The 24,446-nt window shown below is 47.9% G+C and overlaps 9 protein-coding genes across 9 annotated transcripts; 4 read left to right on the top strand and 5 right to left on the bottom strand.

Annotated features, from left to right (window-relative positions):
- Positions 1–182: 182 nt before the first annotated feature.
- FSST1_002528 (uncharacterized protein) lies at positions 183–4,550 on the top strand (the record flags this gene model as incomplete). The annotated part of the gene is made up of 1 exon (XM_083228529.1): positions 183–4,550. The coding sequence occupies one exon, from the start codon at positions 183–185 to the stop codon at positions 4,548–4,550; it is 4,368 nt and encodes a 1,455-aa protein (XP_083092710.1).
- Positions 4,551–7,859: 3,309 nt separating this feature from the next.
- Positions 7,860–9,022, top strand: FSST1_002527 (mitochondrial carrier domain-containing protein; the record flags this gene model as incomplete). The annotated part of the gene is made up of 4 exons (XM_083228527.1): positions 7,860–7,926; positions 7,991–8,038; positions 8,108–8,816; positions 8,869–9,022. The coding sequence occupies 4 exons, from the start codon at positions 7,860–7,862 to the stop codon at positions 9,020–9,022; spliced, it is 978 nt and encodes a 325-aa protein (XP_083092709.1).
- A 357-nt stretch (positions 9,023–9,379) lies between these two features.
- FSST1_002526 (twinfilin TWF1) lies at positions 9,380–10,483 on the bottom strand (the record flags this gene model as incomplete). The annotated part of the gene is made up of 3 exons (XM_083228526.1): positions 9,380–9,775; positions 9,834–10,417; positions 10,465–10,483. 3 exons carry the CDS (start codon positions 10,481–10,483, stop codon positions 9,380–9,382), a joined length of 999 nt encoding a protein of 332 aa, XP_083092708.1.
- Positions 10,484–10,972: 489 nt separating this feature from the next.
- On the bottom strand, positions 10,973–11,952 carry FSST1_002525 (uncharacterized protein; the record flags this gene model as incomplete). Its single annotated transcript, XM_083228525.1, has 2 exons — positions 10,973–11,684; positions 11,732–11,952. The coding sequence occupies 2 exons, from the start codon at positions 11,950–11,952 to the stop codon at positions 10,973–10,975; spliced, it is 933 nt and encodes a 310-aa protein (XP_083092707.1).
- A 976-nt stretch (positions 11,953–12,928) lies between these two features.
- Positions 12,929–14,172, top strand: FSST1_002524 (arsenic resistance protein; the record flags this gene model as incomplete). Its single annotated transcript, XM_083228524.1, has 3 exons — positions 12,929–13,184; positions 13,239–13,381; positions 13,429–14,172. 3 exons carry the CDS (start codon positions 12,929–12,931, stop codon positions 14,170–14,172), a joined length of 1,143 nt encoding a protein of 380 aa, XP_083092706.1.
- A 33-nt stretch (positions 14,173–14,205) lies between these two features.
- Positions 14,206–14,980, bottom strand: FSST1_002523 (bZIP transcription factor; the record flags this gene model as incomplete). Its single annotated transcript, XM_083228523.1, has 2 exons — positions 14,206–14,913; positions 14,969–14,980. The coding sequence occupies 2 exons, from the start codon at positions 14,978–14,980 to the stop codon at positions 14,206–14,208; spliced, it is 720 nt and encodes a 239-aa protein (XP_083092705.1).
- Positions 14,981–15,495: 515 nt separating this feature from the next.
- FSST1_002522 (bola protein) lies at positions 15,496–15,906 on the top strand (the record flags this gene model as incomplete). Its single annotated transcript, XM_083228522.1, has 1 exon — positions 15,496–15,906. One exon carries the CDS (start codon positions 15,496–15,498, stop codon positions 15,904–15,906), a length of 411 nt encoding a protein of 136 aa, XP_083092704.1.
- Positions 15,907–16,451: 545 nt separating this feature from the next.
- Positions 16,452–18,464, bottom strand: FSST1_002521 (arginine--tRNA ligase; the record flags this gene model as incomplete). The annotated part of the gene is made up of 3 exons (XM_083228521.1): positions 16,452–16,881; positions 16,928–18,132; positions 18,183–18,464. 3 exons carry the CDS (start codon positions 18,462–18,464, stop codon positions 16,452–16,454), a joined length of 1,917 nt encoding a protein of 638 aa, XP_083092703.1.
- A 648-nt stretch (positions 18,465–19,112) lies between these two features.
- Positions 19,113–20,627, bottom strand: FSST1_002520 (Bestrophin, RFP-TM, chloride channel-domain-containing protein; the record flags this gene model as incomplete). Its single annotated transcript, XM_083228520.1, has 1 exon — positions 19,113–20,627. One exon carries the CDS (start codon positions 20,625–20,627, stop codon positions 19,113–19,115), a length of 1,515 nt encoding a protein of 504 aa, XP_083092702.1.
- Between the last annotated feature and the right edge of the window lie 3,819 nt (positions 20,628–24,446).

Raw genomic sequence — 24,446 nt, 5'->3', positions numbered from 1 at the left:
TCTTGACCATATATCTTTTTTCTATCTATCCATTGTATATTCCAAGTAAAATTTGCGCATCCAACCAATCTTGCAACCATCCACCCGACAACAAAAGCTTATAGCTAAAAACTTTATCCAGCTTCGCCGTCAACCTTACGCCAAATTGAACGTCGAAGCCACAAGCTGGCTATAGGGCCATTATGGCAGCTGTAGATCTCTACCACGCCAGCTTCTCAAAGCAGCTCTTCAACTTTCCGATAGCCCAGCAGCCTTTGTATCAAACATGGTCCGAATCATGGCCAAAGCGCGAGATGAGCCTATTGCTAGGCCTCGATGTTGTATCATGCACGATATTCTTACTTTATCTCTGCCGAAAACCGTTGCTGAGTTTAACTCCACGATGGTTAAAACCGTTTGCTCAAGAAACAGCGCCGTTTCACGCAAAGCAAAGAAAATGGACGTTTTGGACGTTATGTCTGACCTTTATTTCTCTTGCTGGGTTGGGTGTGGCTATTAGCTGTGCTATTGTCCATTCTCGCCAGAAGACTTCGTTTATGGGACTTGTACCATGGACGGTGACGACCCTTCTCACGATTATCGATCTTCCTGTTCAAGCACCGAAGTTACTGCTGATGCAGTACACACTCATGATGGCGACTGCAGTTATTCTTCGAGCAATTTACTACCTCAGCTTCAAGACTAGCTCGATCAGCATTTTCCAGATTGCACATCTTGTTCTCGAAGCTTTGGCTATCTTGGTCATCGGAAACATGCCCCTTCGCAATCCATTCTGGGGCTCATTGGATATCGGCAACACCAAAGTTCCTCCATCGAACCAAGTCCGCAGTCCAGAAGATAACCTCACGCTCTTCCAATTCTGGACCATGAAATGGGTCAATCCTCTTTCCAAAGTCGCCGGCCAGCGCGAGATTGCCGTTGGAGACGTGTGGCAGCTACCATACGAATTTCAGCACTGGAGACTTTATATGGCTTTTCGCACACTCAAGGGTAAACTTCTACCATGTCTTATCGAAGCTAACGGTTTGGATCTTTTTATATCGACGTTTGCAGCTATTGTTGAACGTGTCGCTGAAGTCTCCAATCTTCGTCTCACAAGTAAACTTTACCAGGCTCTCGATAAGAGTGATCCTGCAGAGGCTGGTCTATGGTGTATGGTTATTCTCTCCATCGATACTCTTCGCCAAATTGCAAGAACGTCTTCGGGATGGTACTCGCGCAAAGCATACGAAAGGAGTCGTGGAGAGACCTTTATCGGTCTATTCGGTAAACTTCTTACAAGAGCTGTACCAGGATCTGAAATGACTGAGAAAGATCCCTCTACTGAAGAAGACGCTTCGAATAACTCTGGAAAATTCTCTAAATTCTTTCAACAATGCCGCGGGCGTAAAAAGCAAAAGGCAGCAGTATTGCAACCATCGCAAGACAACCAAGCTTCCAACGCAAAAGTCGTCAACCTCATTCGCGGGGATACCTACGAGATATCCCAACGATTCTGGGAATTCGCACGCGTTGTCGCTACGCCTATTAAAGTTATCGTCACCATTTACTACCTCATCGACATAATGGGCTGGCCTTCCTGTGTAGGCTTCGGCTTCATGGTCATCTTTATCACATGCAATTCCCTTCTCGTCCGACAGGTTATCAAACTCGAGCGTCAAAGAACAGCCCACTCAGATCGACGAGCACAGGCCGTTGCGCATTTTGTCGAGGCTAGTCGCCCGCTTAAGCTCAACGGATGGACATCGTCGTGGCGTGATAGGATTTTACGGTTCAGGGATGTCGAAATGAGGAAGAGACTTCATATCTCGATTGTCAACGCGGCTATCTCGACGATTAATGTTTTTGGTGGTGCTGTCTATCCTTTTGCGAGTATTTGTCTGTACACACTTATTCTCGGCCGTGGACTACCAAACGATGTCATCTGGCCTTCACTTCAACTATTTGCCCAACTCGAGGCGAGTACGAGAGAAGCTTTCGATCTTATCTCTGCAGTATGGAAGTGCACCATTCCTGTTGAGCGCGTCAACAAATACATGTCGGAACCAGACAGAGACCAAGACGCATTCAGCGGTTCACAAGATCGCGATATCGAATTCGTCAAAGCTTCATTCTCGCGCCCTGCCACCGACCATCTCGTTCTACAAGACCTAACTCTCAAATTCTCAACAGGACTTAACGTCATTCGAGGAAAAGTCGGTTCTGGAAAGTCAAGTCTTTTACTTGCTATCCTCAACGAGCTTGAACATCGCAGTGGAGTCTTCTCACGAGCTGATGAGCCGATTGCTTACGCACAGCAACTCCCCTGGTTACAGAACAAGACCATCAGAGACAACATTCTTTTCCATGAACCTTTTGATCAAGAGCGGTATCGGAGTGTTCTCAGTGCATGCGCTTTACTTCCAGACCTTATGACGTTTCCTCTTGGCGATAAGACGAAACTTGAGGAAGCGGGTATTGGTCTTTCGGGAGGTCAAAAAGCGCGCGTTGCTCTGGCGAGAGCTGTGTACAGCAAATGCCGTATTCTTCTATTGGATGATCCTCTTGCGGCTTTGGATCATGACACAGCGAGTTATATCGTCCAGCACTTCCTCCGTGGTCCTCTCGCCCAAGGTCGAAATATTGTACTAGTCACACATCGGGATGATCTTGTTCTTAAACACGCTGATCAAGTCGTTGATATAAAAGACGGTTATGCGCATGTCTTGACGCAAGAACAGCTAAAGCAAGAACTAGAACATCCTCACCATGTCAACTCTGGTGCTATTGATGTCCAGCAACATGAGACTTCACAGGACCATACCTCTGAAGATGCCCCAGGATCCAAAGACGCCCCCGAGCAAGTCACAGAGACAGGAGCCATTCCATTGACTATTTACCAAAAGTATATGAGTGCAGGTGGTTGGCATCTGTGGATTGCTCTAGCTTCGTTCTATGGTCTATCTCGATACTGCGATATTTCTCGTGCTCGTCTTCTTGAAGCTTGGGGTCATGAATCTGCTGGTCTGGAAGGGATTGTTGCGAGTAACTACTGGGGTCTTCCTAACCCAAGCCAGCATCCTCGACCGTGGTTGTATGTTTTGGCTGGACTTTCCATCGCTCAGGTCGTGGCTTATGCAGCCGCTCAAGTGCTTTTGGCGTCGATCAGTATCCGTGCAGCTAAATGTCTCTTTAAAATCGCCATCGACAGGGTTAGTAAGGCATCTTTCCGGTACCACGATACCACGCCAACAGGTCAATTGAAGAACCGCCTCATTTCCGACATGGGTATGGTCGACGGTGGCATTCTCGCGCCTTTGGAGTCGTTCGTATATAACATGATCGCCCTCGCTCTGAGTCTCTTTGCAATCATGACACATCAGGTCTTTCTCGTTCTCATCATCTTTGTCGTCGGGATTCTCTTTTCGTACTTTTATAGTATATACGTCCCAGCCTCACGCTCTCTCCGCCGAATGGAGATGCGCTATCTGACCCCCATCATCGCCAACATCGGAGTCATGCAAGATGGTCTCGTCACTATTCGTGCTCTCAAGGTTGAAGAACGTTTCCAGGATAAGCACCTTGAAGCAGTCGACGACTTTCAGAAACACGACCATTTCTTCTGGAGCATGACGTTCTGGCTTGACTTCCGACTTGGTATGTCTTCAGCCATCATGCGGACCATCCTCGTTCTTTCAATGGTATATATGGGTACACCAGCTAGCGCGGTCGGTTTTGTCCTCACACAGACGAACATCGCCATGGTCGCTGTTCAACAACTATGCGAGAAATTTGCAGCTCTTCAATTAGACGCTGTATCGCTTGAACGAGTAGATGCATTGAATCGTGTCCCAGAGGAACCAAGTGGTGATATTGAACCGCCTCAAGACTGGCCCAGACCATGCGACAGCGTCCGCTTTGAGTCCATGTCGTTCAAATACGCCGAAGATCTTCCATCCGTTCTGGACGACGTCTCATTCGAAATCCCTGGCGGCTCAACGTGTGCTGTCCTCGGCAGAACAGGATCCGGCAAATCAACCATCGCCAACGCCCTCCTCGCGACACAAGCACCAGCTTCAGGGTCTGTAACGATAGGAAGCATCAATCTCGCACAAGTTAACCGCACAGCGCTGCGTCATCGGGTGACATTCATCCAACAAGACCCAATCCTATTCCCTGGCACACTCCGCGACAACATCGACCCAGAGACTAAATTCTCCGAACAAGAATGCACAAACGCCATCCATCGTGTTCTCGGTGAAGACTGGGCCCTCGATTCTCGTATCGACGCGGGAGGTAAGAACCTAAGTCAGGGACAACGACAGCTGGTGGGTATCTGCAGAGCAGTACTGCGGCGAAGCGGGCTTGTTATTCTTGATGAAGCGACGGCGTCGATTGATCGGGGCACTGCAGCGACTGTGCAGAGGATCTTGAGGCAGGAACTCAAGGAGAGTACTGTGATTACGATTGCGCATCGTCTTGAAGCTGTGCAGGATGCGACGTGGTGTTTGAGGCTTGATAGAGGACGGGTTGTTGAGTGTGGTCCGGCGAGAAATTTGGGGGCGGCGTAGTATATAGTAAAAGGGGATAATGAATAAGAGCGAATACTCGTCCTGAATCGCCGTGATCGCATAGCTTGTGATTTTAGTTGGACAATTCATGCTGCCCGCGCCATGATCTTGGTTTCAAGCCCAGTAGTGCTAAGCCTACACAAAACGGCGAAACTGATACTTCAGTCACAAGGAGTAATGCTGACTCCAAGGTTCTGTTTCTTGCAAGTGGAGGGGATGAAGGAACCAAGGAAGACAAGGGAGAGGCACTACTCTTCTGCATATGGGCTTTGTGTCTTCTTAAGACCGGGCAAGTCCAGGAATAGACGAACACCTGGACGACAGAAATCACAACTGTGTTTTATATTTATACATTACTGTGGCTGTTATCAACTCCAAAAAACTACACCTCATGTCCTTTCACCAGTGATCCCATGAAAATAATGGCCACCCAGTGCGTTGTCCTTTGTCAGATAGCGCCTAACCCATGCGTAGCCTCGCTCAACTCCTTTCCCTAACGTCCTTCCTAAACGAGGTTCTCAAAAATCCCATCGATGTCGAAGATGTTCTTGTCCTCTGTCATGCGCCTGTTTCCCAGTTTCATCATCATTTAGGTAATCACAAGCACTCTCACCTCTCTGAATCACCGACACTCTTACTCTGAATTGCAGACGCTCTTCGCTTCCAGCTAGTACCTGCCAAATCACTTTCAAAACACTTCCCTGGGCAAGTACGAGGGGGGGAAACAGACTGTTAAAAACAACAAGATGGCCTGGCGGTTCACAAGGATAAAAGGACAGCTTCCCCGTGCTCTGAACCTCTCTTCTTCTTTTTCTTTTTTTCTTCCATCATCATTATCACCATCAACATCATCACCACCATCGCCGCATCCTTAGTAGGACGTTCCCGGCGTTAAACAATTCAACAGCACCACCATCAACATCACCACCATCATCACCACTATCCCCATCAATCCGCATTATCATCCCCGTCACCACTCTAACCAAGACGCAGATTGGCCTTGGCGCCCTCTCAATACCTTTCAGCCTCCATCAATATCCTTGGGCTTCTGCCAGGGACGATCTCGCTATGCCTCATCGCCGTAATCACCGGCTGGTCCAGCTACATGGGCTTATAAGCGCAACCATCCGGACGTATACAATCAACAACGTTGGACAAAATACTCTTGGATGACACGGACGCATCCCACGACACAGCTTCGATCCGCCCCCTATCGCCGAAAGCTCATGCCCGTCGTTGAGCACGTCAGTCTATCGACGCTCTTGTTGGTGATTCAGAGATGGAATGGAGGGTAGTCAGATGACATAGATGTCTGTGATTCACTTTGAAAGCGTCTGTGAAAGCGTCTGTGATTCACTGTGGGAGCGTCTGTGATTCATATATCAGCAAGAACGTCTATGATTCACGTATAGCATTCAATCAATCATCAGACACCCAGAGCAAACAGAAACAGCAATAATAAAAACAAGAGGTTTTCACTGAAATCATGTTCCATGTAATATCAAAATCCTCGTTGAGTGTTTGTGTATTCAAGAGTTTGGGGGTCACAAAGAGTCACGACCCATACAGCGGTAGCGGGGAGCGGTTCGGGTACGGGTCCAATCTAACGGAAACGGCTCCGCGAGTGAATGTCCGAATCTCCGAGCTTCAGATCCGAGTTGTCGGGAATATTCAACGGGGACATGGACGGTTATCGGATCTTGAGCATGTAAATGTAATCGGAATAGAACGGATGACAATTGGTAAAGCAATGTTCCGCGGCTCAGGAGATTTATTAATGGTTAATGTCTTATGCGCTTTATATCCGTCCCTATCAAAGACGAAGACGTTGGAATATAATTACCGGATGTCCTGCCAGTGGAGTACTTGTCTTTGTCCCCGGTAGCATATTTCCGGTTTTTGTGAAAGGATATATATAATTCAAGACGAAGGGAATAATTAAAAATTTAATAGAGGTTTGCTGAGTTGGTTACAGACCTCGGTAAATCTCGGCCGTACGTTTTAATTTCCAACGAACATTTGGAGAGGGTGTGAATTTATTTAGGGATGTATAACGACTGTGGGGGAATGTTGATGATTGGTTGGTTATTCAAGATGTCTTGAATGGAGAATACGAAAACTAACCAGACACAATAAAAGGCATGTGTTGCCGACGAGTAGAATAAATTAAAGATATTTAGAACTAGTTCATACTCTTCTACACACATTTCATCTCCTTATCTCATACCAATGCCCTGCCAAGATAGAGTTAACAATACACGGATACTGTCCGTAGAAACAAAGACCATCATCCCCCAAAAACTACAGAGTATGGGACCCCGCAATATCACAAGCTCGGCTACCCGTCGGCAAAGTACCGACGTCATGTTTTATCTCTTAGACCAAACAATGAATAAGTGACTCTACAAAACAAACACTTTCTGTATTACTGAGTCATCCTCTTTTCTCTTACTCGTGATCAACAATTAAAATATCCAGTACGTTCTCGGCCACATGGATCATGGTCACCTACCCCGGTCCTCCGCCTGCCCGGACCAGTAGTGGGGCTTATGAAGGGTCTCTCGGTATGAGGTGAAGGTTTGTGCCGACGTCAGACTTGGAGTACTCAAGAGTTTATGTTGTTCTAAGCCAAGTCCTCAGGTTGCATGTGAGAATGAGGAAAATAGCTTCTGATGATGGGAGGGTGTGAGTTGAGAGATGTTATATGTCTACTCCAATTCTAGACAGTGAATCACTAGCACAAGATATCATGATATATACTCTGCATAACACACGATTGAATCAGTGAATATTGAATAACATGTACTATACAACTATACTGACACTGAATCATACCACATTTCCCGTAAATCATCTCCGATACCTTCCATTCACCCCCAAACTCCAACTCTCTTTTCCCCGGTCAAATGTGGGGTTCTCTTCTCCGGACATCAAAAAAGGTGTGTAAATAAAGAACCCAGAAAGAAAGCTAGCTAACAGCTCAAAACTAACAGCTCGGTCCATGACCGACAAGGGTTTCATTCTGTCTTCATATGCCATAAATTCACTTTCCTCTCTTAAATTCCTCCTCTTCCCCCATCTTTTCATTCTCTGTTAGTCTTGTTTCCCTTTCTTCTGGTCTTTTGCTTCCTCTCTCTCCCAGTGTCGGTATCGAAATACCCACAACCTCGGTTCTAAACGACTCGGCGCAAACTCCCGGACTTTCGATAAAAACATACCACGCGACCTGTGTCTATATTGTATTATTCCGTACATATTATCTATCTGGCGCAATATCTCTTGGAAAAGTAAAAGAACACATCTGTCGCAATGTCTTCAAAGAACGGCAATGGCAATGGCAAGAAGACGCCGCCTTCAGCGGCCGTTAACCTTATCGGTACGTTTTAAACCCAAAAATAACGGTCTTTACGGTAAATGATCAAAGACTAACTCAATCGCAGCTGGTGGTGGTGCTGGTATGATGGAAGCTCTCGCCTGCCATCCTCTCGGTAAGCTCCTCGGAATGCGCCAAACCAGGCGCAAACCTAGAAAATAAAACACTAACATGGCATGAAAAGACACAATCAAGGTTCGCATGCAGCTTTCAAAGCGCGCTCGCCAACCAGGTGCCCCTAAGCGCGGCTTCCTCAAAACCGGCGCCGCCATCGTCGCAAAGGAGACACCCCTCGGTCTGTACAAGGGTCTCGGAGCCGTTGTCACCGGTATCGTTCCCAAAATGGCTATCCGATTTACCTCGTTTGAGAAATACAAGCAGTTTCTCGCCGACGAGACAGGTGCTGTTTCTGGTAAGAGCGTCTTTGTCGCTGGTCTGGCTGCTGGTGTTACGGAAGCTGTCTGCGTCGTGACGCCTATGGAGGTTATCAAGATTCGTCTCCAAGCGCAGCATCACTCTATGGCGGATCCCCTCGACGTTCCCAAGTACCGCAATGCTGCTCATGCGCTTTACACCGTTGTTAAGGAGGAGGGTTTCAGCGCACTGTACCGTGGTGTGAGCTTGACGGCGTTGAGACAAGGTTCCAACCAGGCTGTCAACTTTACTGCTTACAGCTACTTCAAGGATTGGCTCAAGCAGGCTCAGCCTCAGTACGAGAACACAAACTTGCCCAACTACCAGACTACTCTTTGTGGTCTTGTTTCTGGTGCCATGGGTCCTTTGAGTAACGCTCCTATCGATACTATCAAGACACGTCTGCAACGGGGAGGACCTGCTGATCCTGGAGTCAGTGCTTGGAAGCGTATTACTCGAATTACTTCCGAGATGTTCAAGTGAGTTCTGCCATTGAAAAGGGAGATTTGGAATATACTGACATTTATTCAGGCAAGAAGGATTTTATGCTCTGTACAAGGGTATTACACCCCGAATTATGCGTGTCGCTCCTGGTCAAGCCGTTACTTTTACAGTTTACGAATTCCTGAAGGACAAGATGGAAAGGAGTAACTTGTCCCTTGTCGGAAACAAGTATGAGGAGTAAAGTGGTTACAAACGACTGTAATCAACATCAACAACAGTCCTTCTGCTGAGGGCAGACGTCTGGCCATACGAGATATACCAAGACCTCCTTCATATCACGCTTCAAGTTAGGGGAAATGTATTTAGGGACTGTACATGAGAGGCAACAGAAGAGGACCAAAAGTATAGAGGAAGATATACCATGCATAGGAATGGGGGTGGCTTTAGTTCTTACTGCGCGCATGCATCTTTGGATAAATACCAGCATTTGTAGTTTGGACAATTGACTTTTTTTATATCATCAACATCTTTCATGAGCAAAAGTTTGTAGTTTGATTCACACAAATGCATTCTCGTAACAATTCATACTATCTCATATCTATCGACCAGGTCGCTTAGGACGGCTAAAGCCCTGTCGAGACGTCGTCTTGGGATGCAAATCGTCAAGAACCGACTGCTCGGTAATCTCACTAGGATCTTCCACCTCAAACTTCTTCTCGAGGACAAGCCCAGCTTGACCCTCGGCGGCTTCGAGGACGGAACGCTTCATCAGGGGGTACATCATGCGGAACTTGATGGACTTGTTTCCGGGCGTCGAGGGGCAGGTGTAGAAGAAAAGAACGGGGCTAGACTCGGAACCGTCGTGTGTGTGGGTATACCGGTAAAAGGTGAACCGCGGCTCGGTCGAAGAGATGGCCTTTGTCAGTTCTGAAATGCCGCTCGGCGTGGGTGCCTCGGGAACGAGCTCCACTGTCTCAGTCGAGGGGTTGATTTTCTAATGGTATAAGCGGTTAGTTTCCGGATGCGTTGTTCGTGGGACTTTTTCTACTAACCAGCATTGTAACGGGTCGACCGCCATCTTGGCCAACTTCCTTCAGAGCAGCAATGGCGTCCTCAGAAATTGGCATGGCAAAGTTCTTGCTCAGGTGAATAGCCTTTTGTCCAGTTCCCGAACCAGCCTCCTGTTCAGCACGCTTGACCTCTCCCAATTGCTGCTCCTCTTCGGTGAGAGGGGCAGCCATCTTGTTATGCGCATCATGCTTCTCGAAGCCCTTGGGGCTCAACTCCTCGGATGTTGTGACAAAGATAGTCTCCCTAAAGTGTTCTGTACCCAGCTCTCGGACAAAAGTCAAGCGAGTTGAAGCAAACAACATCTTTTGGCGCACCTTTGCCGAGTCGGGGACGTAGGTGATGGCTATGAATCGAGGAGCATCTTCGTGACGACGAAGGATAATGTATAGGGCGGCATCAGTCTTGAGATGAGGCTCGAGGGCGGAAAGGTTATCGGAAAAGGAGCTTGATTTGGAGGGGATCGTGGTGATAGGGACCATGGACTCCTTCTCAATGGTTGCGAGGAGTCCAAAGGTGCCGGTTGACGACAGCAACGAGTTGAACTCGTTCTGAAGCTCCTGAGAAGCTACAAGAGTTAGTTCTGGCTCTTATTTAGAGCCTGTATCTTCATACCTGATATTCCTGACTGCATTTTGTCTATAACATTGAAATGTAGGTGTAGGTGAGATGTCGACCGACCTTTGCTCGCTGTCAAGTACCCCGCCACTTCTCTGGCGTCGCACGCTTGGAGCTACAGTGGGGTTGCCAGCTCATGCCTCAAAAGATTTACGTCAGATCATTGGAGCTCCACTTACCCTAAGCTCTTTTGAAAGTGGTTGTTATCAATTGATATCTTCAGAGACTGATGATTCATCTGTATAATTGGTCATTACAATCAAGTGTTTGTTTGAATAGAAATACTAGAATTTTTGTATCATCTGTATTATTCGAGGACCGTCGTCGGATAAACCTCAGGTCGTACAACTAGACTCAATGTGCTCATAGTTTTGGCCAGTTGATCTTTGCTTTGTCTTACAAAAAGATTCCCCATAATCCACTAAACATAGACAGCCTTGATATAACTCGATATCATTATGCTACCACACCTCCATCCTTGATGAATGGCCACCACTCCTCAACCTCAACCCAGCACCACAGCGATGAGGAGCAGTTCGCTCAGTGTGACCACCAATGGGATTTTGAATCGATTTGCCTCTGAGAAACTCACTTCACTGACGGTAGGGGAAGGGGTAGGCACAGAACCAGTGTCCGTCACTAGAACTTCGCTAGTGGGAGACTCTGTCTGAAGCGCGGAAAGAACTTTGGAACCATCCGAGAGCGAATCTGGGTCTGCTACCGGGGTAGTGGGAGGCTCATCCTCAAGCCAAGTGAGGCTGGATGCAACTTGGACAGTTGAGGTCGAGGTTGACTCCAGGAGTTGGCCAGGAGAAGTAGCAGGGGGGTCGACAGGGACAAATACTGACGAAGGAAGAGGGCTTGCAATCTCAGTAGGTTGAACAATAGGTGGCTGCGAAGGAGCTACTTCATCCTGTCCAGATGATGATGAAGAGGTTTGCACTGGGAGTGCAGCCGAAGCAAGTGATACCCTCGACGTGATAGTAATGACGACGGTGGATGGTGCAGGCTGATTCCCCGGAATGCCATTCTCAGGCTGACTTTCGGTGGCCTGAATGACAGCATTCTGGATGACAAACAGGTTTGAGATGTCAGAATCATCCTCAGAGCAGCCTCCTCCACACATGGGAGAGTAGGGATCTTCGGAGCAAGGGTTGTTGCAGAAACCTTCATTGATGGACTTGATGGCATTGGGGTCGTCTCCACAGCGGCAGGCACTTGAAGAGTTAGCTAGCCATCATGTTGAAGTTTTTCCGGCACTTACTTGGGGGATACGGCGGCAAACATGTGGTTGACACAAGCAGCCTGGCACATCTCGGGGGTTAAGACACCATTGGGAAGCGGGACGGGGTTGCTGAAGCCGGCAGCATCGACAGTGGCACATCCCCAGTACTTGAACTTCTCGTACGACTGCTGCGATTTGTAGGATGCCTGGCAAAGGGCGGCCATGATGCCAAAGATGAGAATCAAGAGGCGGGCGAACATGATGAAGTGGTGATGAAGGAGAAATGAGTGTGATGAAGGAGAAATGAATGTGATGCGAACGAAACGAGAGGCAGGCCAGGTTGGCGATGAGGAAGATGGTGGAGATGTCAAGTTCTGAAATGGAGGAGAGAAAACTTCTGGAGGAGAACGTAGATGAGAGGAAGGAAGGCATGCGCTGGCGGGTGATGAATCTCGTGGTCTGCGGGAAGGCACGTTTCCCGACCACGAGGCAGGTTGCTTGCCGCACCTTCCACGAGTTGGCGACGGTACAATGCAGCATCAAGGCAAAAAAGGTCGCTGGTCAATTGAGAGAAAATCAGTAGTATTGTTTTGTTTGAAGGTGATGATGTTCAATATTATATGGTAAGCCGCTCTGCAAGGACTAAACACCATGGATATTTACACCGGACTGGGATCCGCCCGCATCTATCCTGTCGCATAAGACAATTTCAAGGCTGTTTTGATTTGTTCGCTCAGAATATAAGACCGTCTGCCTTTAAATACTAACACCTCGAAGATGAATTGACTCTGAAGTGCAGTGGCCGACTGTGTTACAAAGCTCTGAGCTCCCTTCCACCACTTACACCAAGACGAGGCAAGTGGAAACAGCAAGCCGAAAGCTTGGCCAGCTTAACAATCTACTTGAACCATGTGGCTTACCCATCATGGTTCTCAACTCAAGCACGCTTCATCACTAATAAAAAGATGGTAAAAAAGGCTAACAACTTGATAGGCCAAAGTTACGACTCCCGCCTCCCTTCGGTTCCGCTACAGGAGGGTTCTGTCATGCCCCGTTTGTGATTGGTCAATTTCACCAGCTCAATGAGGAATACCCATCAAAAAGTTAAGAAAATCAGATAACGATGGTGGTATTGCGACAGATTTCGGACGGCAGTTATATTAAATATCTGTTATATCCTCTCTCACATACATACATGTTTAACAGTAACACTCACGATATTGTGTCGAAGCAAACATGTCGAATACCGATTCTCCTCCACATACAAAAGAGTACCCTTCTACTCACGACCCCGAAAACAACATACAACAAACAGAAAATACCGAAGAGAAGGGAAGTTCTTCTGCTTTCAAGGCTTTGGGATGGCTTGACCGATTACTCGCATTATGGATTCTTCTCGCAATGATTATTGGTATCCTGTTGGGTAACTTTGTCCCTTCTACTGGCGCTGCTTTGGAAAAGGGCAAATTTGTTGGTGTTTCGGTTCCTATAGGTAAAGTACCCAGTCCAGAGTTGGGAAGCCTAAGCTAATATTGAAATGTTGCAGCTATTGGTTTACTTGTTATGATGTATCCCATCCTGTGCAAAGTCCGATATGAGAGTCTCCACGAGGTCTTCTCCCAGCGCGACGTCTGGAAGCAAATCCTCTTTAGTATCTTTATTAACTGGATCGTTGCACCCTTCGTGATGGTAAGTCGAGATTCCCAGAACCTGAAAACATCGCTAACATGCCCCAGCTTGGCCTGGCATGGGCCTTCCTCCCAGACAAGCCAGAACTCCGCGTCGGTCTCATCCTCGTCGGCCTTGCACGATGCATCGCCATGGTGTTGATATGGAATGGTCTCGCCGGTGGTGACAATGAATACTGCGCTATCCTCGTGGCTATAAACTCGATCCTCCAGATGGCTCTGTACGCGCCAATGGCGATCTTCTTCATCAGCATCATCAGTGGAGAGGAAGGCCATCTCGAAGTGTCATATTCGACTGTCGCCACAAGCGTAGCAGTCTTTCTCGGCATTCCCCTCGCTGCAGCTATAATTACTCGTTTCTGCCTGCGCAAGCTGGCTGGGCCCGAGTGGTATGAGCGAGTCTTTATACGCATCATTTCCCCCTGGTCTCTTATCGGTCTGCTATACACCATCCTCATCCTATTTGCCTCGCAAGGCCATCAAGTGGTTCACCAGATCGTGTCCGTCGTGCGTGTCGCGGCGCCTCTGGTCGTTTACTTTGTGGTCATCTTCTTTGCGACACTGCTCATCTCCCGACGCCTTGGATTTGGATACCCGCTTTCGACAACGCAGAGCTTCACTGCTGCGAGCAACAATTTTGAGCTCGCAATTGCAGTAGCCATTACTGGGTTCGGCCCAAGCAGTGATCAGGCGCTCGCGGCGACGGTTGGGCCGTTGATAGAAGTTCCGGTGCTTTTGGGGTTGGTGTATCTGCTTCGTTGGATCTCTGATCGATGGAACTGGAAGATATAGGCTTGTAGTGGTTTGTAGCAACATACAATAACATCATGTCATCTCATCCATTAGGGTGAGGAAATCCGTATTTCTGACCATGCAGCTTTCATTGTCAGAGCATCCAAGAGCAGCACGTGCATTAGAAACATCCGAATGACCTTTAATTTGTGCAAGGATTGTAGCAGCTTCCATGCAATGAATCTTGTCAATCGATCTCGGATACTGCATCTCTGGTTGTGGCTGTTGCGGTTGTTGCGGCGGAGGTTGTGGTCTGGGACAGCAGCCTGACTCTTCAGTGCATGTATTCGTAATCGTAACAGGTGTCGGTGGTGAATACATTACAGGCTGAAAATTGATAGGGGGTTTGCTGGGACCACAGCTTTGAGGTTGACACTGAGTCTGGATGAACGGCATAGGTCTTGAGGGAATGGCGACAGGTGATGTGGCAGATGAGGGCGTCGACACAGGCGTAAACGAAGACACACAAGTTTTTACAGTGGTCTTATCGTCATGCCTCACAGCTTCAAGATGAGACTCGACTTCTTCAGGAGCAACACCCTTTGCAGCGAGCAATGCTCTTAGAACCGCGTTTTCACCAGCCACAACCCTGGCTACGCGCTGCATTTCAAGGGTAGCCTGAGCATCGCGACGTTCGTACTCACGTACGCGGCCCTGAAGATCGTCTAGTAGCTCACGTTGACGAGCGCGAGAACGACGTTGGTTCTCACGATTGAGAGCGAGAGACTCTGGGGTTCGCGCCTGAGTTTTGTCAGTATTTTGAGTGAGGTAAAGTGAGATGATATTTTCTTCGTACCTTGCGTGGCATGGTGTAAGTGAATTATGGTCTTGGCAATTGAGACGGGTTGAGTGAGGTGATGGACCAGGGGAATTGGTTAGTTTAAAAAGATTCTCGCTTTGAGAAGTCGCAGAGCAATAGTTTTGGGTCCCACCCTTGAAAGAGAGGCTTGCATCTAGAACGAGTATTCGTCAGCTCATTCTGCCACTCTTTCTGTCAGTCTTTTGTGTTTAGATTTTTAATTAAACAATTCAATATATATATGTTATTAGTAGACAATTCAATTACATGTTTATTATCTACGAGTTCTGATTATGGGTATCATTCGGCTCAACTAACCGCCATGATCGGATTACAAACCCCTCCACAACTTTTTTCTCCGGGTGGGTAACTTGACTTCTTTACCCAGTTTAGGTAGTTTAAACCGGACCATCGGCATCTTCCATCTTTCCTCTCCATCGTCATCAACTTTTGTTTCAATCAATTCAAACGCAACCAATTGATCCATACCACACCTCCTCCAAGCTATATCCGAGTACTCTATCATGATCTGCAGCACATGTCGCCGCGCAGCAATGCGCTCAGCACGAACCCTCATCCGCGCTGCTCCCACAGCCATCAACATCACCCGTCTACCACAAACACCAACAACACCTCGCCGACTCATCTCTACCTCTATCCCTCGATTCTCCGCTGCCGCTCAGGAAGAACCGGACCTTCCCTCCATGAGCCCCGCCGAAGCTGCCATTGCCGAGATTTTGTCTGAAAAGCTCAACCCTACCGAATTGCTCGTCCAGGACGTCTCGGGTGGTTGCGGGAGCATGTACGCTATCGATATTACATCACCTGCTTTCAAGGGCCAGACAATTCTTAAGCAGCAGCGCATGGTTAACGCTGCTTTGGGTGATCTTGTCAAGAGCTGGCATGGAGTTCAGATCAGGACAAAGGTGGCTTAAGAAAGAAAATCACTGAGGAGGAACGATATCCTAGAGGAGATTTCGGGGCCATTACTATTGTACGACTACAGATGGGGAAGAAGCGATAGCACAGGTCATGCTTAACAAGAAAATATTTTTAATTGTACAAGATGTTGCCTTCTGCTAGGATCCGGAGACAGAAAACAGAGTATACCCTATTGTAAAATACACGACAGCTCAAATGAAACAAAATGGCACAGGTGCAGAAGATGAAGAAAACAAACACATCAGCCCCTACAGTCTCGTTCCGGCTTTTGCCTTTACCTTGGTGTCGTCTGATGTTCAGGACTACCTTCAGTTGCATGTTGACCCATTTATCAGCCATTCTTCAAGCACTTGACAGATCAATGACAGATATACTTTGAATGGGTATATTATAACTTTTCATATTCTCATCTATTGCGCCAGCCATCGAGGCAAATCTCGACATCCCAACATTCCTGTCCACCATTTTATTTCATCTTATCTTCTACAATTTATTCTTTTACATTCTATTCAAAGTTAGCATAATATTCTTCAAACTTTCAAAGGACAACATACCGCTCAACGGGGGAGAGACCAAGCAGGCTCATGCCGTTGTAGAGCACAATTCGGGCGGCATCGTACAGACCCATACGGGCCTTCTGGAGCTCATCCTCGCTGCCAACAATTCGGAGGTGATCGTAGCTGGAGCTAAGGACGTGAGTCATCTTGAACAGGTATGTCAAAATGGTGGTGGGCTCAAGAGTCTTGAGGGTGTTTTGGACAACGTCGGGCCACTGGCTGAGAAGTCGGACAAGATCGGTAGCGTGCTTCTCCTTGAGGAGACTGAGGTCGGCAGTGGCGAGTTGCTCGTCGCTGAGGTTGACCCTTCGTCGGATAGAGCACAGACGAGCGTGGGCGTACTGGAGGTAAGGGCCGGTGTCACCCTCGAAAGAGGTCATGACATCCATATCGAACTTGTAGTTGTTGATTCTAGTCTTGTTAGTGAAGATCACTCATAGGATTCATGGTTACATACCGCTTTCCAGACATGTCCTGAACCATGACACTGCTGATACCGAGAATGTCGGCAACGGCTTCAGGGTTCTCAACCTGAGCGTACTTGGTCTCATTCTTCCTCATGACATCGTGCATCTTCTCGGCGACGTCACGGAGGATATCGTCAAGGAACTTGACAGTACCCTTTCGGGTGCTCATACCGAGAACCATACCAAAGTTGATGTGCTGGCACTTCTTGGCAATGTCCTCGTGGCCCATAAGCTCAATAGTCTTAAAGAGCTGCTTCAAGTGAAGATCTTGCTGAGAAGCAACAACGTAGATCATGTTGTCAAACTTGTACTTCTCCTGTCGGTTAAGGAGCTCGCTGATATCTCGGGTGAGGTAAAGAGCAGTGCCGTCCTTCTTTCGCAGAATGACCTTCTCGAGACTCTTACCGGCCTTTCCAGGGACGTGCTTGGAGAAATCGATCAGAGTAGCTCCGTTGGCATCCTCAGTAAGTCCCTTTGTGGCAAGAATCTCGGCAGCTTTCTCCATATCCTCCTCAGGGACCTGGGACTCTCCAGAGTACTCGTCGTACTCAATGTTGAGACGAGCGTACGTCTTCTTATAACGAACAATGCTGAGGTCTCGGAATCGTCGCCATAGCTCAACAGCCTCCTTGTCACCATCTGTCATTCGTCGGAAGTACTTTCGGGCCTGCTCATCCAGAGACTTGGCCTCAAGCTCAGAGACGTCCTCGCCGGCGTCTTGCTTCTCCTTAATCTTGGACTTTTCGTCTGACATCTCGTTGTTGATTCTGACGTAGAGCTCGAACAGATGGTTGATAGGATCGGCCTTGAGAGCTTCCTCATTACCCCACTTCTCCCAAGCCAGAGCCAACAGACCGTACTGCTTGCCCCAGTCACCAAGGTAGTTCATTCGGGTGACCTCCCAGCCAGCGCTCTCGTACAAAGAAGCGAGGAAACCACCAATGATGGTACTTCGGAGATGGCCAGCGTGGAAGGGCTTGGCGATGTTGGGCGAAGAGAACTCGACAATCATTCGCTTCCTGCCAGAATTGGGGTCGCTGGGGTCTCGGAGACCATTGTAGGGGTTCTTTCCGTAGTTGCCGGCTTGCTTTCGGATTGTGGGAATCAGCATGTTGGTGAGCTTGTCGGGCTTGAAGAAGAAGGAAATGAAGGGACCAGAAGTAGTGGGCTTCTCGATGAGAGGAGACTCGGGGAACTACATCGTTTGGTCAGTTTAGTCGACAATGGCAGCAGAATGCGACTGACCTTGGAGACCCATTCCTCAGCAAGCTCTTGAGGCTTCTTGCCCTTCACACGGAGAGCAGGCACAGCGAGAATGGCATCGCCCTTGTCGAGTGTCTGAGTCCACTGGATGGCGGGGTAGATGATGCTGGGATCAACACCAGTAATGGGCGCCAGGAGGCCTGTGATGTGAGATCGGTAGATATCGACGGGGTTGGTGTCGGGATGACAGTTGGGGTAAGATTCGACACTGTTGATACCAAGCTGCTTGAGCTGGTCGGCGAGGGCGTTACCGTCGGTCGCCATTGTGCGTATATGTCTTGAGGAGGAGTACTTGGAGGCGTGATACAGGGACTGATGAGAAAGAGCGCGGGATTGTTGTATACAAGACCGTCGCAAAGGAGAAGAGGCTTTATAAAAAGAACAAGAAGAAGAAAAAAGTGTGGATGGAGTGAAGCGCCGCGCGAGCATCAATGGCGATTCCGAGTGTGACTCAAGTGGGCTCAAGGGTTAAAAGGCTTTTGACTCTTTCTTTCTTGCAGTACCTAGACTGCGGGTCATTCGCTGCAGAGCTTCCAAAATCGCGGGGCACGGCTGCCCTGTAATTCCGCTCCGATTTTACCCCTCCAGATTTTGTGACTGCATTTCAGTGTTACTCATGGTTAAAAAGATGACCTCAATATTTGAGTCATGCTGTGACTCGACTTCGATACCGGAGCTGCAGATAATATTTGATATCAATTTGGATTTGAAGATTCAACACGACTAAAACGCTATTGTCTAACAATTGACAACCCAGACCAGACCAGGCCACTGAACTCTTCAGAATGAACCGTACAATTTAATAAGAACCGAACCCAGAAAAAGATTATTTTGACGCGCCGTAGTTGTGGGCCATTCCCTTGAGAATCCCGTTCAACATGCATTAGAAAGGGTATAAAGGGAAACTTTTGCTTAGACATTGTGATCACCAGAGGTCATCATGTCGTTGGTACCAAACTTGGCACCGCTTTGCTTCTTGCGAGCGATCTCCTTACGCCACTCAAACATAGTGTTGGGCTTGTCCTTGATAGCTTGACGAAGCTTCTCGTCACTGCGCTTCATCCAAGCGTTGGACGAGGCGGTGCTGACTGGGTACAGAGGCATGCTGTTGTGGCTAAGGAGGAATGTATCCGGCTCGCGCTTATCATGAGACGCGATAACATCCAAGTCAGCAGCAATTTGGTCGCAATAAATCTCGAGAGGAAGATCGTTGACGTCCTGTCCGAAGGGGTTCTCAATCTCTTGGCCGATGAAGAGAAGTCCGAAAATGATGTAAGCTGCAACAACGGAAGCGGGAATGGTAATCCAATTGAGCGGCCCAACAAGCTGGAAGGGGAGGACAAAGACATAAATAAAAGTAATCTGACTGATGGCAATGGTGTAGGCAATGGGAAGGGGAGTGTTGAGAACTCGGTCACATCCTGTCATGCAGTCGTTCAACAATGTGAGATTGTTATAAGCGAGAGTCTGTTGCATAGGGATGTCGAGCTGTCCTTGGGCGACCATACGATCGATAGTAACAGCAAGATGGTTGAGGATCTCGAGAGGCAGGTTACCGAGAGGCTTGTCGGTCTTCTTAAGGGCCTTTCGAGGGTTGCTCTGAGCAAATGACACGCCCAGGTACTCTCCAACAGACTTGAAAATGTTCTTCTTCTTCAATGAGCAAGCGTCGGGATCAGCCGCAGTAGCTTCCTTGGCAAAGGTGTTGAGATGGCCGATGAGATGTTCCATATCGGGATAGGCACTGTAGGGCTCAAATCGCAGGGCGTGCTTAAGAGAGACGGCGAATGCAACGATGAGGTTCATGGCACCGATCTTCTTGAGAACCGTCTCACGGGGGTCCTGGTCAGGGACGTCCTTGCCATGGATCCAGATGACACGACCCAGAGTCTGGGAGGCCATGGTGAGCGTACCCCAGTATCGACGACCTTCAGCATAACGCTCGTAAGCAGTCGAGGATCGGAAAGACAGACTAAGACCGACGACGAAACCCAGAATGGTGAGCAGAACAGAGTTGACCTGGATTTTAGGGTAGTGGTAGTGAATGATTGTGATGGCAGTCGACCAAGCGCCGATAAGAACAAGAGGGATGATAAGCTTGGGCATGATGGAGCCGTGCATCTGCATGACAAGAGGCCATTTTGAGTGCTTTTGGATATCGCGAGGACCAGTGAAGTAGTCGTCGAGATCGAGGGAAGTTTGCTTGCGGAAGAGGGCAGGGTTGACGCCGACAGCAGGAGAAGGGGGAGAGCGAATGTTGTCGAGAGGGATTTCGAGACTGTGCATACGCTTCGCACTAGAGCTGTCCATACTTTGGAGGCGCGCAGGATCAAGCTTCTCCTGTGTGGCGGCGGTGGTGTCGATGGTCGGCCTGGTCACAGCCGTAGTGGCAGTATGGCCAGAGGTGGCAGAGTAGCTGTCGCCCATGTTGTCGAATATTCTTTGATGTCAGTGTAGGTATTTCACAGTGTAGAGAATGCGATTCCTGCCAGCAGGTCCTAGAGAGAGGATGCCTAGGGAATAGGTAAACTAGGTCGTGTGGTGATGAACTGCAGTAATAAACGAAAGTAGGAAAAGGATAGGATCAAATAGAAGAAGATGTAAGAAACGGTGGAGGTGGTCTGGAGTATTTTAACCAAAGGAAAGAGGAGACCCAGGAGCAAACAAGCTATTGACAGGGGGTAGCAGAAGGATTGAGACCTTTGCTAGTAGGATACGGAAAATAAACAGCTCAAAAATGGAATAAAGATGGAACAAAATGACTCAATTATTATGTCTCTCAGACAAGAAGAGTCAAGTTTTCTGTAACCCCGACTTACAGGCTTACACGCATGCACACCAGGGAGCAGATGCTAAGTGGAGGTGGTCTCAATGCCGCCGCCACTCAGGAACGCTCCCACACCAATCCTACAAAGGAAAGCCCCTGTAACGTCCGATCCGTCTCGCCTGGCTATTGGCTGCTGCGCACCACACCGGCGGCGCCGCCTCGTTCTGGGGGGACTGAGTTTTGTGGTCTCAGCGGCAGGGCCCGCCTGGGCAAGAGAACCAGCAGTGTAAGTGATCCGTCAAGACTCAATAAAGTTTTCATACTGTGCAGACTGTCAATGGATGCGCTGTACTGTCAGCGCTACCAGCCTACAACGCACAACTAGAAAATTTGAAACGCGTTCGCCCCTTTCATGCATGTTGGTTTTTTATTTACTCGCGGCGGCAAAGACAATGAACTAAAACATGAGCACAATTCGTCATGTAGGCTTTAGTTGTTATTGTAAACAAGCGCCACGTCTAGGTCTGAGACAGATGCAAACCCGCCCAGTGCTGCACAAGTCATGACACTCTGTTGTAACGGGCAATCGAAGAGTCGATCGAAGGTTCTAGGGATGGCGAGACACGATCGATATGGATGGTGCAACGTCCACCACGGTAATGCATGCGAGTTTCAGGGGGACGAAACCTAATTGCAGTCGCGAGACTTTATTCGCACATGGTTTCTCATCCGATACTTTCGATGATGACCTCTGGACATTCGAGGAACATGTCCAATGACTCTCGCTTGATCTTCAATTGGTTGTTTGATTAAAAGGAGGTCCGTGACGTGGAGTCGTCAACTAAACCATGAGTGACAAAACCTCCCTTGCGAAACAATGGGTACTTTCAACAAAAAGAAAAAGAGCAAAAAATAGGTTACACAGCCCCCCTGGTTGGACTCAAAGAACATCTGGGTCCAATTACAAGGGATGGGAAAAGGATATCCACGGGGTTTTGGCTGTCCTTCATCACCGAATTAGCGAGACCATGGTGGGATTAGACTCGTGGCTAAGCTTCCACTAGGAGGTCACTGGTGTTCTAATTTTACGACAGTCATCGCCTCATTGGTTTTTTCGTAGAAAGACTAAACCAACAACTTTTTCTGTTCTACCATGTACATAGTCAAGTACAGATATCCTGTCTTTCTCATATCATTATTCACTCCTTGTTCATACATACAGATGACATCCCTTCTTTGTTTGATCTACGCTTCACCACCCCATACAGACATCACACACAGTGTTGTACACAGTCCTGGTAACCTGGCTTCTCATCCTTGCGGAGCAATTTCTTCCAAAAACCTCTCCAGTGGCTCCACTGCGGGATACGCGTTGCACTAAAGTACCAAGCTTTTCTCTGATCTCGTTATGGTGAGTCCGTCTGTTGATCATCCATTCAAGGCCACGCAAAAGCCAAGATCCTCGTCTCCGACTTGGCCGTCTGGAGTGAGCCATTCGCGTCGATGCACGTAAGATTGTTCGCACGCGCCCTATGCACTTAAACGACTTGGCAAATTCCCATTTCAAGACAAATAATTACCCCCCGTGATTGTGTCTCTTTTTGGGTTTAATTTTCGAGTTGGATTGCTTTGCAGCGTGCAGTAGACTAAACTAGTAGCCTTGTAGACGCTGTGAGATCCCAATAGAGTTGACCTGAGGTCAATTGTTGACAACCACCAATATGAGGCGAGGCCAGCCCATGTTTTGGCCCCCGACTCATTAAGCCAGGATTCTGACATGGACATCGATTCAAGCGGGTTCATGCCTTGTCAACATGCGGTCAGCAAGCGAGCGAGCTGAATTTTAACTGCACAAAGAGTCATCACGATCCATATTAATCACCGCGATTGACTCCATACATCTGGTCTCGACTCAATTCGACCTCTGCTATACTTGAGACCGTTATAGTAACCCAATTGATGCTCTTTCGACTTTCAACTCAAAGTTCGTCTCTTTTGCTGTTGTTTGAGCTTGAATCTTGTTTCATCGTTAGCCTCAAATGTCCGGCACTAACGTTCCATTTCATTGCAATGGCGCGGAGAATAAACCAACGTCTCTCGAATGGGACAAGTTTGCAGCAATAAGCACTAACATGGGACTTCAGCTAGTCTCTGATTTGAACGAGATTGGATGGTCAGCACTGTATCCCGCAAATCGGCAGAGTCCCTGCAATACGAGAATGGCTTCCTTTCCGTAGGCAATTTCACTACTGGTCTAGGGGAAGAGGCCATAAGAGCCGCGGACTATTCAACCAATACGTCGGTTATCCTCGTATTAATATGTCTGTTGTATAAGAAGACTCAAAGTCACATGCTGTGTGTAATCTCGTTTGACTTATTACTACCGTTATTTTGTCTCTGGCCTTGGACTCTGATGTGTGTCACTGGACCAACATCCCTTGCCTCGATTGTCCTGAGACTCATATGAAAGACCCAGACAAGGCAGGTGATGATTGATGTACCCGACTTCAAACCAGGGCTGTGTCATCAAATGCCGAGGATATGAACGGCATGATATCCAGCATGTTCAGCATTCAAAGAGTTCTATATCACAAAATGGGCTCCCAGCTCTGGATATTAACCGACAAACACTGACAGATGAACATTATTCTTCTACATTTTTTGCCGTTTGCAATAGTCGAGCAGTGATGGCTTCACAAATGACCAAGTTTTAATGCAACTATCACAAGCCAAAAAGAAGTATGTATAAACGATGAACGTTGCACCTCTGGAGTGCTACCATTAAGGGCACTTCTCTTTCTATCAAGATCGAAAGTGTCTCGCCAGATAAAAAGAATGGCTGAAGAGAATAGCATCATTTGAGCGTGCACAGCTTGCGCCTAACATTTACTTTTGATGGGGGTCTTCTAAAAGTTAGTTGATGCGCCGAACATTTACAGTCTCCTTGGACGGCATCGTGTTACTTGACGATTCGCCTGTTTGAGGTCAAAACAAGAAAAGTCCAAGTGGAGCAAAAATCTGACAAGTTTCGTCAAATCTGCGACTCCAACGTTGATTCAGAAGATCTTGTTGATCATGGACGATCGCAGGGTTGTCAAAGCCAAGACTAAGATGAAGCGAGCAAAGGTGACTTCAAAGCTGGAGTATGCAATTGATTGGCTGGTGACAATGTTACCATTGACTTGCTCTCCAGTCATATGCTTGATGTCTCGCAAAACATAGTCAATTATAGGGTAATGTCATGATTGATACGTTGAAACTATTGAACCTTTTGTGCTTGTCTATGATGATCATTGGAGCTTCTAGCATCGATTGCGCCGTGTAACAATTGAACCAATCGCTTTTTCTCTGTATGTAGCCCAATGATCTTTATCTGTACCTCGAACATTTGCTTGCATTCCAATCAACATTGATGATGCAAATGACAGGAAACAATAGCGATAAAATGTTCCTGGATCTTCATGTTGAAGTAAGTGGCT

The sequence above is a fragment of the Fusarium sambucinum genome, chromosome IV (assembly GCF_050947815.1).
Source record: "Fusarium sambucinum isolate potato_lamoka chromosome IV, whole genome shotgun sequence".
Lineage (NCBI taxonomy): Eukaryota > Fungi > Ascomycota > Sordariomycetes > Hypocreales > Nectriaceae > Fusarium > Fusarium sambucinum.
The sequence above is the reverse complement of the archived record's forward strand: the minus strand, read 5'-3'. Positions and strand labels throughout refer to the sequence as shown.